Genomic DNA, 19,111 nt, shown 5'->3' with positions numbered 1-19,111 from the left:
CAACTACTGAAGCCCGTGTGCCTAGAGCCCGTGCTCCGCAACAAGAGAAGCCACCGCAATGAGAAGCCCATGCATCGCAACAAAGAGTAGCCCCCGCTCGCCGCAACTAGAGAAAGCCTGCGCACAGCAACGAAGACCCAACACAGCCATAAACAAATAAATAAATATTTTTTTAAAAAAAGAAAGGTTATTAAAAAAAAAACAAAAAAACTGTGGCACTCAGTAGTCCAGAGCATGAAGACCTTCTGGACAGTGGCACCAGCATGAGGAGGAACACTCAGGCATGGTAGTAGCAGTGATCTTGCGGTTGTCAAATGAAGAGCCAGAGGGAGAGAAATCAAGTTAGAAAAAGGGCAGAATTAGGTTCGCTGATAAAATAATCTTATGGGAGGCCTTGAATATGCAAAAAATATTCGAATCTCTTTTCTTTCAACATTCATTTTAAGATTTGTTTTAAAACCTTATGCCTGAGCAGCTCAAGTGCTGGATAAATTTTTAAATGATTTATTTCTCATTATTTATATTTAGATTGTTACTATTCTGTCCATTTTAGGAATCTAATTTAGGTATCTCATGGTCCTGTCTAGACGGAATGTTACAATACCAGATACTTCTGCAATTTTAAATAAACTGCAAGGGGATATATGTATACGTATAACTGATTCACTTTGTTATAAAGCAGAAACTAACACACCATTGTAAAGCAATTATACTCCAATAAAGATGTTAAAAATAATAATAATAATAATAAAATAAATAAATAAATTGCATGCCTCTTCAGATGACACAGTCCCCCATTATTCACCACTATACACCTATTAACAAAACATTTAATTCATAAAAGCAGGCTATGGTCATATATAGACACAAGAGAAATCACAAACCAAAAGACATTTTGTACAGATAACATCAACTTGTCCCACCTTCATTAAGTCAAGTAAAACGCTATTTAAAATTCCAAGGTATCTTCTCTCCAATGACTGAGGATGGTTAACAGCTGGAAACTGTAACAACAACATGACAGAAGTATTAGCACGTGGGTAAGGCTATGTGTGTGCATGTGCTTTGAGTGTTGGAGAAGGTAGCAGATGAGCAGAAGCTACTGCCCTAGTGCCAAAGTCAAATTTATTTCACATGTATATTACTTTTGGTGTCTATGTATTTGAGGTAGGGATTAATAGGATTGGGTGTTAAATGACAGGAAAACTCACAAGTGAAAGATGATACTTAAATCTAGTCGGACAATACTGAAGCGTGTAAAACAAAACAATATAAAAATTTGAAACTATTCAGTTTATACAGTCTTGTCTACTTATACAAATAATTTGGTTATAATAGAGTTCATATAGAATTTGTCTGTTTATACCGACAATTCTTACACCCTTTTCACAACAACATATCATTTACTCCTGAAAATTAGAGAAGTAAAAAAAGAGAAAAAGGCCAGTACGTGAAAGGCTACCGAAGTACAAATAATGAATTCAGACACACGTTCTATTATTGCTTTTAATATACTCTTTGAATGACCTGTTTTCAATTCCTTCCTTTATGTAAGTTGGAACAGAAGGCAAACAGGCTCCTAAATTAACAAATGCATTTTTAAATAAAATGAGGGGAAAGGGTCTAGTTTATTCAGATGCTCTGTCCTTCCCTCTGCCAACTCACATTTCACAGTATCTAAGTGGATGGTAAAGTATTAGAGTCCAATGCCATGTACTCCCTCCCAATGGGAGGGCTACTTTGCTTTTAATATGTATTTCCTTTATACCAACATAAGAGCATTTCAAAGCCTGAAATCTCTAAACATGCTAAATAAGTGGATGAGAGAAGTAGTTACGTAGAAAAATTCAAACAAGGTATTAAGACGTCATCCCCACACAGTGCTAGGTATGGCAGGAGATGCAGAATATGGGTAAGACCAAAACCTTGCATGTAAGCAACCCTCAGTCTGATTGTGAAAGCAATCAGTACGAAACTGTGTGGCCATAAATTCTAGTTGAAGCTAAGAGAAAGGAGAGGCCAAGGTTGTTTGCAGCTGTAGAAGAAAGAGTCATACATAGATAATATCTGAACTAGCTTTTGAAAGATAAGAAAAAATGTGAGGATAGAGAAAAGTAGGACAGCACCTTCTAGATAGAGGACGTAGAGGGAATAACATGAATTTAACACAGACACACAGGCAATAACCTAAAACTGATTTCTGAGGGAAGTAATGCTCTGCGAGACATTTTAACAATTGTTATTCTTCTTATTTCAGAGATGAAGAAGGTGACGATCAGAAAATTCAAATAAATGGTTCAAGGCAGGTTACATAATCAAAAAGCAGAACTTGTATTTGCACCCAGGTCTGTGATCCAAACCCACATTTTTTCTAAACATGGGCGCCTTTCCTAAAGGAGGTACAGAGGTTCCTCTGGATGTTACTGGAGCATTAAACATCAGCCCAGAGAGAGAGACACCTGTCATGCTGTGATAAAAGACTCTATACCAGTAGATTTTAATTAATATCTTGCTTATGAGGTCTATCTTATGCTACCAAATACCCCCTCCTTTTTTTCCAGAAGTAACATTTCATCAATAAGAAAATTAATGCCCAGAGTCAAAAGGTATTAGAAATATGATTTTTAAATGACCACACAAACTCCTAACTTTAAAAAATTAATTTATGTTTTTTTGAAAGAAAGACACCATTCTCATATTAGGTAATTCAACAAATAACCAAAACTCAAGCATAGAAGTTTAAAGTATATCTCAATCAGTAGTTTGTTTTTTCTTTCCTTTCTTTCTTGATCACTTGGCCAATACGATACAATGAGAGTGCCTCTTTACTGAGCACTTACTATGTGTCAGGCACTGGTCTGGGTATTTTACATATATTATAACGTTTAATCTTCACAACAACCCCATCAGGTGGTACTTCTGTTATCACCATTTTACACATGAAGAAAAAGAGGCACAAGGAACTTGCCGTAGGTCATTCAAGTAGTAAATATGGAGTCAGGCTTTGAACCTCAGCAGCCTAACTTCAAAGTCTAGGCCCTATATTATGGGATAGCAATTGTTATTTTTTTCAAAATAATACATACTGTTAGAGCAACATCTTGTTGATTTTCCAATCTCTACACAACTGAATCAAAATACAAATCACACTGGACTGGTTACTGGTAAGTCCATGTTTCAAGGCAGTTGCAGTTCACACACCCTGTACGCTTAGCTGAGAATGTCTCAGACATTCTCAAGTAAATGATAAAGGAAGACTTTTCCCTCAAAAGATGTGGTTAAACCTCCAAAAAGGTTAAACTAATTTAGTTAAAACACCACAAACACTTTCAGACTAAAATGTAAAAACATTACGCTTTATAAAAATCAAAGTGTCAGGGAAGCAGCAATTTCTCCAAAGGATATTTACAAGCAGCACTGTCATGTACTGTCTAGCATTTTACCGATAATACTATTTAGTGAGGAGGTCTGTAAACAAACAGGACCATAGACAAAGGAGTGAAAGATCTCCTTTGTTTGGCCTATCTAATCCAAATGCTACTCATTCTTCAATATCCATTTCAAACTGCAAATCCTCTATAAATCATTCCTAGTGAATCTAGCCAACTTTCTAGAATGTTTAACATTCTCAAGGTCTCAACTATATTTAGATGTATTAGAAAACAGTACAATGTAGTAAAGAATGTAGTACTTTATTATATACCACGCTTTATTATAAATTATATTGTTTTCTAATTATTTCATGCACAAAAGTCTTAATTCTTCAGCTAGTTTACAAGTTATTAAAGCCAGGTACCATGGCAGATCTGTTTACACTCTCTTCAGAGAATCCAGCTTAGAGCCTCTTTAACCAGGCAAAGAATAAGGCAGCCAGAAGACCAAGCTTGATGCTCCAGGTCAAATATTCAATCATTTAATACTATTCAACCTAGTAAGAGCAACTCTAGGTGTGTTGTGAATATAACGGTGGCCATGATAGCTCATTTCTTTAAAGAATTCATTAGTCCAGTGAGGATACATTTTTCAAAAAGCTTTTTTTTAAAAAAAATTTTTATTACAATTTTTAAAAAACTGAAGTATAGTTAATTTACAGTGTTGTGTCAAACAGCTATTTAAAAGAGACTGCCATGTGTGCTACAAGAGCTATGACCAGAGTGCTTCAGGAGCGCAGAAGGGGGAGGCACCCATTCCCCCTGGAGAAGTCTAGAAGGGCTTCATGGAAGGACACTTGACCTGAGTCTGGGGGGAGAGAGGATGGAGAGCTTTCCAGGAAGTGGGGTAAGTATTGGGAGAATTATAGAAATGAAAACATAGCACTGCAGAAACAAGGAAATGGTGACAAGTTCAATGTGGCTGCAGAGCAGGGGGCAGGGGGTTGGAAAAGGTGGGAGACAAGGCTGGAGGGCTAGGAGCAAGGGGTTTTTAATGCTATCCTAAGGAGTTTAAATTTAATAAGCAATCTTGTAGAGGTTTTCAGCACAAAGTCGACAGAATTAAATGGGCAGTTTGCAGGAAGATCATTCTAAAAGCAATGTGAAGACTGTAGTGAAGAGAGAAACTTGGAGAAATCAGTTTGGGAGTGGTTGTTCAGGTAAAAGGTGGTAAGAGTGAAAGAAGCATTAGAGATGGAGAGAAGGGAAACATAATTGAGCTTGACTGCTGATAATGCAGATTGGTTCAAGAGAGCGTTCAAATATTCATCGAGTCCCTACTACATGTGCTGGGCTAAGCTAGATGCTGGAAATACAGCAATAAAACAGATGATTTCTAACATTCATAATTAAAAAATAAACAAAATAGTTACATACTATGATAAGTGCTATGATGGAAAAAGAAGGGTGCTATGGGAGAGACCAAGAAGGAGGTGGGGGAAGTATGTTGGGGGGTCAGAGACAGGGGGCATTCTTGGAGCTGAGATTTATAAAATGAGAAGGGGCCACGCAAGGGAAGTGCCTTCCTGGGAAAAGGAGTCACAAGTCCCAATTTCATGAAGCTGGAACACCTGGGAATGTTTATGGAAGTTAAAGAAAAAGAAAGGTAAGTGTGATGAAAGTCTGGAAAGGGATGGGAATGGAAAGGGGTATGAGCTGAAGTCAGGGAGCTAGAAGGGCCCAGAAAAGGCAAGGTCTGATGGGAAGGAGTTTGGATGCATTCTCAGTGAGACAGGAATTCATTAGTTATGACTCGCTTTATTTCTGACTAGAATAGATTTTCCTTTCTTCTGGACTGAGGGCAAGTCCTACTTATTATATTTTCAGCATCTAGTAGAACAAATGCTCAATAACTGTTGAACTATTTGCACCCTAATTAATGGTCATAATTTGGCTATTTTTCAGCTTACACAAGCAAAAATAAAAGGAGAAAAAAGAAACTTGCCTGAGGTAGCTCAGACAGATTTGGAAGAGAGAGAAAGCAGGAAGGGGATGGAAGAGAAATGTTTGCATTTCTGTTCCTTTCTTTCTTCCACACTCATTGAGCCTAGCAGGAGGGATACTGTGCTGGGCATTCACGTGTGAGGAGGGGTACTCTTCAAAGTGAAATAAACTGAGGCCAGAAAGTCAAAGGAAAAAAACAAAGTGCTTTGCAAATGTCAAGAAAACATGGTTTGAGAATTATGCATTTAAGAGAAAGAAAAGAAGTGGTGGTGAGCTTATTTTATAGTTCCCACAAGGGCCACCAACTGGCATGTTGGCCCAAACAGGGTAGTTGAAAACTAAAAAAGTTGCTTTGAGGGTGGATGGAACAGAGAAGCAGCTTGTAACTGGCCACTCCAGTAAGATGCCTCCTGCGACTTGGTTGTCCCTCATTTGGGGAAAGTTTATACTTTAAGACTCTTTTTAGCATATTTTCTGAAATCAGGTTTTGCACAAAGTTAGCAAGTCTAGAAAAGGCTGCCCAAGACAATACACTAGTTTGAAAAGAAGAATTGATGTTTCACTAAACAGGAAATACCCACTAGAACAGCACCTTTAAATATGCAGAATGTGAGTATTCATCATCTTCCTCAAACCACTACAAATATGTTTGCTCAAATAAGCAATAGCCATTTATACATTTTTCTATCTTTTGGGGATGCTTAATATTTTGCATAAAGAAACATTCTGAGATAACCAAAGTTTAGAATAATGCATACACTAAAAAAGATTTTGAAAAATTGGAACTTACAAATTAGGAAAATATTAGCAGCTCCCACTTTCGAATTTAGACTTTTTAAAATTCACAAATACTATGTAAAATTCAAAAATAAAATATTATAATGGGGATTATAAACACTGTAATGGGAAAGGCAATAGTATTCGATGGATAGCTTAGCATTCCACTGTGCAATGAACAATGATTTAAATACTAGTGTACGTACTGATTCCATTTGGGGTTTTAGCAAAGCCTCTTACCCGGAGCCCGTGGAAGCGAGGATTACTGTAGAAGAGCTTCATTTGCTCAGGTGGAAGTGGTCCTAGCACCTTCTGAATAGTAAAAAGTTGGTCAATTTCGCTTTCTCCAGGAAATAAAGGCTGTCCATCACTAAGCTCCCCAAGAATACAGCCCACCGACCACATATCTACAGACTTGCCATAGGGAGCTCTGAAAAGCAAAGGGAGAGATTATCTTGGCAACTGAAGAAATAAGTTTTAATAATTTCCAAATTATTTTGAACAGATTCATGATTTAAAGCATATTTGGGTATTTAAGGAATTAAAAAATACCACATGGACAAAAGTGAGGCTGAAAAAAAGGAATTATGGATATCAAAGTAAAACTTCAGAACACAAGTGAATAAATCTATGCTAATAAAGCCATCAGTTTAATAAAAATTAGTTAGTATACACTGATTTGAAATCTATTCACATCCAGATATATTTTGAATATGAATGGATTAATAAACCCTAAATACAGCACACATGTCTGATGAGTTACCACTCACTTGGAGAATGAAATGCTCCCAAGAAATGTATTTTCTAGGTAATTATCCTTTAGCTCTCTAAATGTCAACAAGTTATACAGATCCATTTTTTGAGTTCAGCCTATTAAAATGTACCACTGACTTATGTGTCTTCTTAAACAACAAACACTTAATATTATTTAACCTCTGATTGCACAGAGTCAAAACAGCTAAGATTGTGCTAAACGCTATTGGATTATTTACTTCAACCTATTTATACCCTTTGTTTACGGGGCTTTATGACAGGCATTTCCCTCAAAGCATTTTTTCCACTTCTTTAGGGATTTATAGCTATCTTCCAAGGTCTGAGTTTACCAGAGGGCTTTTGGAGTACTACTGTTGCTAATCAGCTATACATGAAAATCTACGTATCCCCAAAAAAGCTTTACATGTATACCGCAATATCTATAGCCTTAAGTCAAATTACATAAGGCAGATTAAGAAATCATATTTTTCTTTAGTTTCAAACATAAATTATCTAAGTTTTAAGAAGGGAAAGCCAAAATAAAATATCTGAAAAAAAAAGGAATTAAAATTCTAGAATGCCATAGTGCTATAGTAGTAATATAAAACTTTTAACAAATACTCTAAAGCACTTTTAACATAATACAGAATATGTTTCTAGGATAATAAATCATTGTAACAATAAGTCAATATTTTATTTATCTCATTTCCTCCCATAAAAACCCAAGAACCATACTAGGAAACTTCATTTAGATTTTTTTGGTAGCTTGCTGGGAAGGGAAGGATACTGATCTTTCTTTCATACAAGTATGAGAAAGACAAAACTTGTGCTAGATGGAGAAAACTATGGAAAATCTTTACATACCCACCATAAGCTATTTTTCTTCTGTCAACTAATTTGAATAATTTATGCAGCTGTAACTACTTTGAAGGTCAAGGACAAAGTCTTGAGAATGTACAAAAATCTGTAAATTCTTCATGTTAACCAAATATCAACTGATTTCAATGGGATTTTTATACAAATAATATGGTTCTTCAACCAGTACTTGACAATCATTTAATTAGTAATATTCAATTTGGCTCAAATTAGTTGGAGTCCCCATCTACTTTTGGTAGTTCCCATATAGCTCTAAACATAACTCAGTTTATGAGCTATAAACATAGCTCAGTTTTCCAGGAGGTATTATTAGGCAGCAAATACTCTCTGAAGTTTCATAATAAGGCTGTCCTCAGAATGAACTCCTCAGGGACATCTTATAGACAAAACCATATTATAATGAGTCCCTCTACCATACTTGAATCCTCAGATGGGGTTCTAAGAATGATTTACATCGTACTCATTTCTTCTTTGGCAAATCCTGTCCAGGAATTTCAAACTCCCAATCCCTCCCAAAAGAATGGACAGATGAATGGACTACACATTAGAGTGAGTCCAGACAGAGGTACACAGAAGAAACACAGACAACACAAAAGAAAATCAATCCTAAATCCAAGTTGAAAAATGAGCACAGAAATTCTAAAATCTATCCACACAAGGAGGGATAATAAAGTGACTAGCCACCATTTATTTCACAGGATGAAGCACAAGCTTTTGATTTTAAAAAAAGTGGTAAAGCTTTCAATAACTGACACCAATAATTCTTATAGGCTCTAGGTCAGCAATGAAACAAGAATTAACACCAAATGGTTGGCAGACACTGGGAAATCAATTGTTAACTTCAAAATAAACCCTCAATGAGAACCTGCTGCATAGTACAGGGAACTCCACTTCACTGTACAGTAGAAACTAACACAACATTGTAAAACAATTATACCCCAATAAAAAAACTTTTTTTAAATAATGAAAACATAAAGAAAATCAATTGACCACAAGTGTAAAAAAAATAAAAATAAAAATAAACCCTCAGTGGGGGGGTGGTGGTGGTGGTGGTGGTGGTGGTGGTGGTGGTGGTGGTGGGATGAACTGGGAGATTGGGATTGACACATATACCCTAATATGTATAAAATAGATAACTAATAAGAACCTGCTGTGTAAAAAATAAATAAAATAAAATAAACCCTCAGTGAGTAGCTTAAACATATAGTCATCATGATCTTCAGAAGAAATACAGAAATTTATATTTCTATTATATAAAAAGCACCTTTATTTATTAAAATTTTTTTAAATTGAAGTATGGTTTACAATGTTGTAAAAGATATCTTTTAAAAATTAAATTTCTCATGTCCCCTAGATACATGTATGGCACACTAAAGAAAAGAGATGAAACCTATAATAATTTGTGCACTGGTCATCATTACCACCATATCTAATTTTATTTGTAGAGTGTGTCTTCTACCTCAATTCTTTGATGGTCCCAAAGAAGGAAATACGATCTAGGAAAAATAAGAAAATAATACAACTACGATAGGTAGAGAATTATTAGTGAAACTGTGTGATGGAGATCAAGACTACAGGTCCTTTCTTAGGTTCTAAAGTTAAAATATATTAAGAGGAAGAAGTATCTTATCAGAAAATGCTTTTCTGGTGTTGACAGGTGAATGAAATACCACTGAAAGTGGAAGGGTGGCACAAACTGGATGGATATGGCAGTGTTGCTGAGAAAATCATCACTGTACTAGTTTGGAAAGCCATTTATCATCAAACAGGATTTACAATGTTCGGAAGGAAAATAGCAGTTGGTTCAATATTTACAGAAAAGTGGCTAGGCATAAGAGATACTCCATAAGTATCTGCTGAATGAACGAATGAATACATGAACAAACAGAGAAGCCGGAATGTCAAACTGTGGATATCCACATTCTTAATGTGGAAGATTATTAACAAAGATGGCAGCAATAATTCCCCCCCCCATTTCCATACACCTGCCACTTTGTAATGTGACTCTGCCACTCCTCCCATCAAGAGGCGAAGTTTATTCCTCCATCCCTTGAATCAGGGCTTAGACAAGTAACGTGCTTTGGCCAATGAGGCAAAAGTCATGCAAAGAGGCTTGAAAACCACCTTTGCTTTTGGGCTTGCCCTCTGCTCAGGGAATTCTTCTGCTATTATATGAAGAAACTTGGACTAACCCACTGGAGGATGAGTTCCCATGGAACAGAGATAGTTTGTCCCAGCTGAGGCCCTAAACCAACCAGCCTCCAGATGACCTGCTGACTGTAGCTACATGAGCAACTCCAGTTGAGACCAGCAGAAGAATCATCCAGTTGAACTCAAATAGCTGACTCCCCCAACCCGATGGCACCCAGAATTGTGAGCAAATAAAATGGTGCTTGCTTTATGTCATTAAGTTTTTAGGTGGTTTGCTATACTGCAATAGGTAACTGGCATTTAATTAACTCAAGTTCTTATCTTCCACAGATAATCCCAAAGTTAACAATAGAGGATCAGCAAATATGTAGATGTCATTCTATTCTGGGAAGGTAACTCACCCAAGTAAGAGTTCTGGGGACCGATACCACCTGGTGGCCACATATTCTGTATAATTAGCATTATTGCCTTCTGATAGATTCCGAGCAAAACCTGAAAGATAGCAAAGCCCAAACGTGTAATTTTGAAAAAGAATTAACTTCATGTTGACAAAATATTTCAGTGCTATTAATACCTTAAAGGAACATCAAAAGAACATAATGATTGTTATTGAATGGGCTGTTTATTAACAGTGTCCTTGTCATTTAAAAAAGTTAGTCCAGGGCTTCCCTGGTGGCGCAGTGGTTAAGAATCTGCCTGCCAATGTAGGGGACACGGGTTCGAGCCCTGGTCTGCGAAGATCCCACGTGCCGCGGAGCAGCTAAGCCCGTGAGCCACAATTACTGAGCCTGCGCGTCTGGAGCCTGTGCTCCGCAACGGGAGAGGCCGCGATAGTGAGAGGCCCGCGCACCGTGATGAAGAGTGGCCCCCGCTCGCCACAGCTGGAGAAAGCCCTCGCACAGAAACGAAGACCCAACCCAGCCAAAAAAAAAAAAAAAAAAAAAAAGTTAGTCTATTGTTCATTCGTCAATTAACATATACAATGTATTCACTACAAAACCAGTCTCTCCTCTCTGATAAAGAAATCTGTTTTCAAAGTCATTGCATGCTTTTATAAGCATTCAGAGCTTTTCCAATAAGTGTAAATCTTAGAAACAAAATGAAGACTCCACAAGAGCCAGAAGTCAAAGCTAAATTAGCATGTCGCAGATAGTCATTAATTCTGCTATGTGGGACCTTAGATAGTATTTGTATATCTATTGGTGCTGATCAGCTCCGGCCATTATGTAAACAACTAACAGTAGGGTTTGGCAATGATGGAAACAAAGCAGGCTAAAATGATTTTTATCTCCTAATGTGACTGAGAAGCATATTAGGGATATCTTAATTACCTTACAGACTCTATTGCTACCTGCCCCCCCCCCAAGTAACAACCTTTTCAAGAGGTTTTGGGGCCACAAAATAAACTGGCAGGTAGGTTAATTACCCATCTAACTCACCAAAAGCAATATAGGTTCACTGTAAATAGTTACAGAGAACCAGAGTATTAAAATTAAAGGTAAAAGTTAAGGTGTATGTCAGTTTCAAGAAATAGAAAATAGTGTTTCTTAAAGTGGAACAGTAAAAAAATAAAAATAACCACAGCAAAGACAAACCCCCTAACTTCAGTTAATCAACACTTCTTTATAAGACATATTTGGAAGAAATATTCATATTTTTTAGTGGGATTCTTCAAGCCAGACAAAGCAGCTACACACTCTGGGAGGGAAAACAATCAGGAGGTTCTTGGTGGGGATGTGCAGGGCACAGAACGCCACATGTGGAGCCGTCATGTGGAACTTCCTGACCGTTTAAAGCTGTCTTTTCTTTAAGAAATGATGCTAGACTAAGGATACTTTTTTCCTATTATTAACCATTCTATATGCATCTTTTTTATTTATAACTTGCTTGACAAATTTCAGCTCCTAAGTATTTGTTAAGATGTTTAGGTACAGCAGGACTCTTCTTTGCAGTATTTTTTTTTAATTAATTTATTTTTATTTTTTTGGCTGCATCGGGTCTTAGTTGCAGCATGCAGGCTCTTCGTTGCAGCACGCAGGCTCTTTGTTGCGGCGCGTGGGCTCCTCTCTAGTTGTGGCGTGTAGGTTTTCTCTTCTCTAGTTGTGGCGTGCGGGCTCCAGAGTGTGTGGGCTCTGTAGTTTGCGGCACGCGGGCTCTCTAGTTGAGGCACGTGAGCGCAGTAGCTGTGGTGCGTGGGCTTAGTTGCCCCATGGCATGTGGCATCTTAGTTCCCTGACCAGGAATCGAACCTGCATCCTCTGCATTGGAAGGATTCTTAACCACTGGACCACCAGGGAAGTCCCCCATTGAACATTTAAAGGGAATAAATGGAATCATTCTAAAAATGTCTTTTAACCTTACAGATATATAACTATTGCATATATACAATACATAGGTATTTACATAGCTATATTTTCAGTGTTTATGATTATGCCTGAAACAATTTCTATCAATATTTAAAATATTAAAAAATTTTTTATCCTACTCAAGCCAGAAGGCCATAGTGGTATTTTCTGGAAAATTCTTTCTCTGAGGTCATTAAGTACTGGGCTTATGAATATATGCACATGCATGTATTTGCTTTGAATTCTCATTAAACAAATACTGCATGATGAATTTTTTAAAATAGTAGACAAAACTATGCAAAGAGAGAGTAGAACTCTTCCCACAATCCTTTTTTTAATATACAACCCAATAGAATGTTCATTTGCTAATTTAAGTCAAAAGATAAAAAATACTTTTAATACACCTGTAAAAGCTACCTAAGTGTTATATTAAATTAATTCTGTACTTACAGGGCTCAATTTCTTTTTAACTTACCAAAGTCACACAGTTTCAAAACATCATTGTGGCTGATTAAGAGATTTTCTGGTTTTATATCTGGAGTATCAAGATTAAAAAACAATTATTAAAAAATGTTCCATGTACTGCTGATTGACACTGTTAGAGCACTGTAATGGCACCTAATTAGAAATATCCAGAGTAATATGAATAGAAAACTGTGGCAGTGAAAAGCAGAGTAACACATTTTATGCTGGTACACAAAAGTTCCAATTAATTTCTTTTTGAAAAACATGCAGACCACCATTTCAAAAATATTTTTCCCCTTAAATCTTAAAGGCATTAATTGGATCTCTGAAAGGAATTCAAGAATGATTAAATCTAGGCTACCACATTTTAAGGAACTATTTTTACTTTATAAAATACTAATAATACAAATTTTTGGAGATAGACTATAAAATGTTTACACCCACAAGATACTTTAAAAACACATATGAGAGTAAGTAGGTAGCATTATGTTTACTGGAGAAAAAAATACAAATAAGATACATTGTTTGTTATGATTTTCTGTATAATTTCTATATTTATATATCTCTTTAGGTTTTCTATGATGTGGTTCACAATCATAAATATCTAGTGCTGAAGCTATGATGGATGAGTCAAGATAAGATTTCTCATTTTTTCCGTGGATCTTTTGAAGATGTGGTGGGAGTTAAGGAGTAGAAATACATAGAAAATGCAGTTTAATTCCCTCCCTTTGGAGGCATCTCACAATTCTATTTTTAGAGTACCCATCATCTATATTATATGGTAGAAGTGAAAATGGACAAAGGGAAGAGGTAGGAGTGAGGTCTGTAGATTTCAGAATCATGGTTTCTGAATTAATTCACAACCATTAATTCACTATACACTTAACCAAATCACAGTATCACTATGGAAATGCAGCTAAATCAGTTTCTTAATATCCTCAAACTGTAGTAGAGACTGTTATTAGAATCATTACCCTAGACACTAGATGTCCAGGTGACCAAGACATCTCTCCATGCTGCCAACAACCTTCATAATGTAACTGCTATGAAAGTCAAATGCAAGAGAAATACAAACTGTCTCTTTCCAGAAATAATAAGAGTTGGCATTCTTCACATGACCTTTAAGCTATTCTTAAAGTGAGCCTATTTTTAAAGTGATATCCTTGTGTGTCTGTTTAGATAAATTAAAATGTAGTATTCATTTGTCTGATAATTCAAAGATAAGAAGTGGATACTGCAACATTTTCTGACAAACATCTTTTAGCTTCATTATTGTATCAATTTGTGTCCCTTGAATGCAAGAGATTACCAGGAAAAGATAAATGGTATAGATTAAAGATCTTGCTGAGCAAGTAATTTCCCTTTTACTGCTATAAACCACCCACTTCATGGCAATAAAGGACAAAATAGAACAGTTTATGGAAGTATAATCATGGCCTTTATGCAAGGTTGATCATGCCTACAACCTGCAAACAATGGGCACTTTTCATGAACAGGTAGGGAAAATCAGGAGGTAAAGGTACATACTAGAGATCTAAGTCTAAGAGGAAATGAGAAGTGACTGTCAATGGGGGCCAGTGACTTAGCACCGCCTCTAAAGCCTGATTCTGGCTTGTTTCACATTACCTGGTCTACCTGCAGGACCAAAAGGCAATGGAGAGGGTAGTTCCCCCCGCAAGTAAGCTTCAAAGTTTGCATTTGTTGAGTTCGTTTTATCACTAGGTGCGTCTGCTATTGAAAGCGGATCTGGTTTTACAAACACAGAGATCTCACCATAATATCCAAATAAATGTGCAGTCCATCCTTTTGGTGATACAAAAGGAGACTTGGAGCCCAAACAATGTTTCATATCCTATACTTTCAAAATGTATTTAATTTAAATGGAATGTCAGTGCCTGTGTGAAATATTTTGTTAACTTTATTTGATATTTTAATATTTTCCATTTCAAAAATTCCATACTTACCTCGATGAACAATATCATTCTTATGGCACCAGTGAATAGCTTTGATTAGCTGATAGATATAACTTTTTACTTTTTCAGGTGGAACTCCATTTGGCATTTCTTCCAGCAATTCAAGCATATTCTAAAAATTAAATAGAGAGCCATTGATCTCCAAAATTAGGTGGCACATAAATCATGTATTAACAATTTAAAAAAGCACCTTGGACGATAATTCATCTAATACACAGCATGCATATTTTTAAAATTGTTTTGCTTTCCATTTACAAGCTTTCTCGTGAAGCAGCATATTGTATTAAATCAAGGTTCTCTTTTAAGAGAAATTCCATTTTTACTACTCCCCAATGCTATCTCAAATAATAACCCTGTGCACTTTTCACTCTCCCTAAAACCCATCAGGCATCATTTTAGCCTAATTTCGAGGGAAAAACAACATAAAGTAGAGAAAAGACACTGTAATGTATAGAAGAGAGGGGAAACAGTCATTTTAACATAGTGCACTGTGCATCTCCAATAGAACTTTGAAATAAAATCAAGCCTTGAAATATTTCTGGGAGACCTGGAAAATATTCTTAAATGATCCCTAAGGTTAGCAGTGATCAATATAATCAGAACAAATATTTAAACAGGCTACAAAATACTGTTGAAATAAAAATTCACAGACTCCAAACAAACCAATATTCAAAAATCTTAGTCTGGAGTCAGAGACCATTCTAAAACTCATGCACATTTTTAAAGTAGAAATTCCACTTAACCAATTTCTGCTGAATTTCCAGATTAACTAAATATTCTCCATTCCCTCTGTAAAGCATAAGACTAAGGTCTACAGCATGATTAGAGCTTATTGTTTGTAGATGACCATCTAGGACAGCAGTTCTCAAAGTGTGATCTGTGGATCTCGGAGGAGGGGGGGGTCTCAGAGGACCCATGAAGTCAAAACTATAGTCATGACAGCACTCAGTTATTTGCCTTTTTCACTGTGTTGGTATTTACACTGATGGCACAAAGCAATGATGGGTAAACTGGTGGCACCTTAGCATGAATCAAGGCATTGGATTTTTCAATGCCACAACGTTACAGTTAAAAAAAAAAAAAAGAAAAAGGCCAATTTTAGTAAAGGATGTCTTTGATGAAGCAGTAAAAATTATTACTTTTATTAAATTTCAGTTCTTGAGTACATGTCTTTTTAGAAATCTACATGGTAAAATGAGGAATACGCGTAAAGCACTTCTGCTGCATATCAAAATACGATAGCTGTCATGGGGAAAAGCACTTGGGTAACAGAGTTATAAACTGAACTAGTCATTTTTCTTCAGGTACACCATTTTTACTTGAAAGAATGACGGATACACAGGCATTTATGTTAACATGTAATGGGTCTATTATTATTCTTAAATGAATTAATAAATATTTTTATATTGCTCAGTTTTGACTTCTAATATGATAAATATTAATAGATAAAACTCACATAAATACAAAGCTCTTAGGGTTCCCAATAATGTTAAGACTGTAAATGGAGTCCTAAGACCAAAAAGTTGCTGCTCTACTACAACTTTACAATGTGGTTCCCGCCAGTCAAGTTGTATTCATATAAACAATCAGTTGTTTATAATACTCCCATATGTATTTATAACAGATGCACTTGTTATTTTAATATAATTAAATATCATATAAACCAATGAAATAATGTTTTTAAAAAAGAGATTTGCTGTTTACAAGAAAACGAAGTTTAATACTTTGAAAAGACGTAATAAAGGAAAGCTACCACACATAATGCTATCTAATCGATTGTGAGTGCAACAACTATAAAACACTGGCAAGGGACGGTGGTGTGGTACGGATTCTTCACTGAAACTACTTCGCAATGTTTTTTTGTTTTTTAACATCTTTATTGGAGTATAATTGCTTTACAATGGTGTGTTAGTTTCTGCTGTAATAACAAAGTGAATCAGCTATACGTATACATATATCCCCATATCTCCTCCCTCTTGCGTCTCCCTCCCACCCTCACTATCCCACCCCTCTAGGTGGTCACAAAGCACCGAGCTGATCTCCCTGTGCTATGCGGCTGCTTCCCACTAGCTATCTATTTTTAATTTGGTAGTGTATATATGTCCATGCCACTCTCTCACTTCGTCCCAGCTTACCCTTCCCCCTCCCTGTGTCCTCAAGTCCATTCTCTACGTCTGTGTCTTTATTCGTGTCCTGCCCCTCGGTTCATCAGAACCTTTTTTTTCTTTTTCTTAGATTCCATATGTATGTGTTAGCATACGGTATTTGTTTTTCTCTTTCTGACTTACTTCACTCTGTATGACAGACTCTAGGTCCATCCACCTCACTACAAATAACTCAATTTCGTTTCTCTTTATGGCTGAGTAATATTCCATTGTATATATGTTACCACATCTTCTTTATCCCTTCATCTGTCGATGGACACTTAGGCTGCTTCCATGTCCCGGCTATTGTAAATAGTGCTGCAATGAACATTGTGGTCCATGACTCTTTGAATTATGGTTTTCTCAGGGTATATGCCCAGTAGTGGGATTGCTGGGTCGTATGGCAGTTCTATTTTTAGTTTTTTAAGGAACCTCCATACTGTTCTCCATAGTGGCTGCATCTATTTACATTCCCACCAACAGTACAAGAGGGCTCCCTTTTCTCCACACCCTCTCCAGCACTTATTCTTTGTAGATTTTTTGATGATGGCCATTCTGACCGGTGTGAGGTGATACCTCATTGTAGTTTTGATTTGCATTTCTCTAATGATTAGTGATGTTGAGCAGTTTTTCATGTGTTTGTTGGCAATCTGTATATCTTCTTTGGAGAAATGTCTATTTAGGTCTTCTGCCCATTTTTGGATTGGGTTGTTTGTTTTTTTGATATTGAGCTGCATGAGCTGCTTGTATATTTTGCAGATTAATCCTTTGTCAGTTGCTTCGTTTGCAAATATTTTCTCCCATTCTGAGGGTTGTCTTTTCGTCTTGTTTATGGTTTCCTTTGCTGTGCAAAAGCTTTTAAGTTTCATTAGGTCCCATTTGTTTATTTTTGTTTTTATTTCCGTTTCTCTAGGAGCTGGGTCAAAAAGGATCTTGCTGTGATTTATGTCATAGAGTGTTCTGCCTATGTTTTCCTCTAAGAGTTCTATAGTGGCTGGCCTTACATTTAGGTCTTTAATCCATTTGAGTTTATTTTTGTGTATGGTGTTAGGAAGTGTTCTAATTTCATTCTTCTACATGTAGCTGTCCAGTTTTCCCAGCACCACTTATTGAAGAAGCTGTCTTTTCTCCACTGTATATTCTTGCCTCCTTTATCAAAGATAAGGTGACCATATGTGCGTGGGTTTATCTCTGGCTTTCTATCCTGTTTCATTGATCTATATTTCTGTTTTTGTACCAGTACCATACTGTCTTGATTACTGTAGCTTTTTTTTTTCTTAATTAATTAATTAATTTATTTATTTTTGGCTGTGTTGGGTCTTCGTTTCTGTGCGAGGGCTTTCTCCAGTTGCGGCGAGCGGGGGCCGCTCTTCATCGCGGTGCGCGGGCCTCTCACTGTCACGGCCTCTCCCGTTGCAGAGCACAGGCTCCCGACGTGCAGGCTCAGTATTTGTGGCTCACGGGCTTAGTTGCTCCGTGGCATGTGGGATCTTCCCAGACCAGGGCTCGAACCCGTGTCCCCTGCATTGGCAGGCAGATTCTCAACCACTGCACCACCAGGGAAGCCCTACTGTAGCTTTATAGTATAGTCTTTTCTTTCTCAAGATTGCTTTGTCTATTCGGGGTCTTTTGTGTTTCTATAAAAATTGTGAAATTTTTTGTTCCAGTTCTGTGAAACGTGCCATTGGTAGTTTGATAGGGATTGCATTGAATCTGTAGATTGCTTTGGGTAGTATAGTCATTTTCACAATGTTGATTCTTACAATCCAAGAACATGGTATGTCTCTCCATCTGTTTGTATCATCTTTAATTTCTTTCATCAGTGTCTTATAGTTTTCTGCATACAGGTCTTCTGTCTCTTTAGGTAGGTTTGTTCCTGGGTATTTTATTCTTTTTGTTGCAGTGGTAAATGGGAGTGTTTCCTTAATTTCTCTTTCAGATTTTTCAACATTAGTGTATAGGAATGCAAGAGATTTCTATGCATTCATTTTGTATCCTGCTACTTTACCAAATTCATTGATTAATTCTAGTAGTTTTCTGGTAGCATCTTTAGGATTCTCTATGTATAGTATCACGTCATCTGCAGTGACAGTTTTACTTCTTCTTTTCCGATTCGGATTTCTTTTTCTTCTCTGATTGCTGTGGCTAAAACTTCCAAAACTATGTTGAATAATAGTGGTGAGAGTGGGCAACCTTGTCTTGTTCCTGATCTTACAGGAAATGGTTTCAGTTTTTCACCATTGAGAACGATG

At 36.6% G+C, this 19,111-nt stretch overlaps 1 protein-coding gene across 2 annotated transcripts in view; it reads right to left on the bottom strand.

The window, feature by feature from the left end:
* The window catches only part of CDKL5 (cyclin dependent kinase like 5), a 189,594-nt gene that overhangs the window by 34,672 nt on the left and 135,811 nt on the right, over nt 1-19,111 (bottom strand). For both annotated transcript variants that reach the window (XM_061178360.1, XM_061178359.1), the window contains exons 7-11: nt 14,707-14,827; nt 12,753-12,812; nt 10,334-10,424; nt 6,393-6,582; nt 924-1,004 (exon numbers count right to left, since the gene is read on the bottom strand). In XM_061178360.1, the coding sequence (XP_061034343.1) occupies nt 924-1,004; nt 6,393-6,582; nt 10,334-10,424; nt 12,753-12,812; nt 14,707-14,827 (543 nt within the window). The remainder of the gene's footprint in view (nt 1-923; nt 1,005-6,392; nt 6,583-10,333; nt 10,425-12,752; nt 12,813-14,706; nt 14,828-19,111) is intronic.

The sequence above is a fragment of the Eubalaena glacialis genome, chromosome X (genome assembly GCF_028564815.1).
Source record: "Eubalaena glacialis isolate mEubGla1 chromosome X, mEubGla1.1.hap2.+ XY, whole genome shotgun sequence".
NCBI lineage: Eukaryota > Metazoa > Chordata > Mammalia > Artiodactyla > Balaenidae > Eubalaena > Eubalaena glacialis.
Note: the sequence above shows the minus strand (reverse complement) of the source record. Positions and strands in the feature narration are given on the sequence as shown.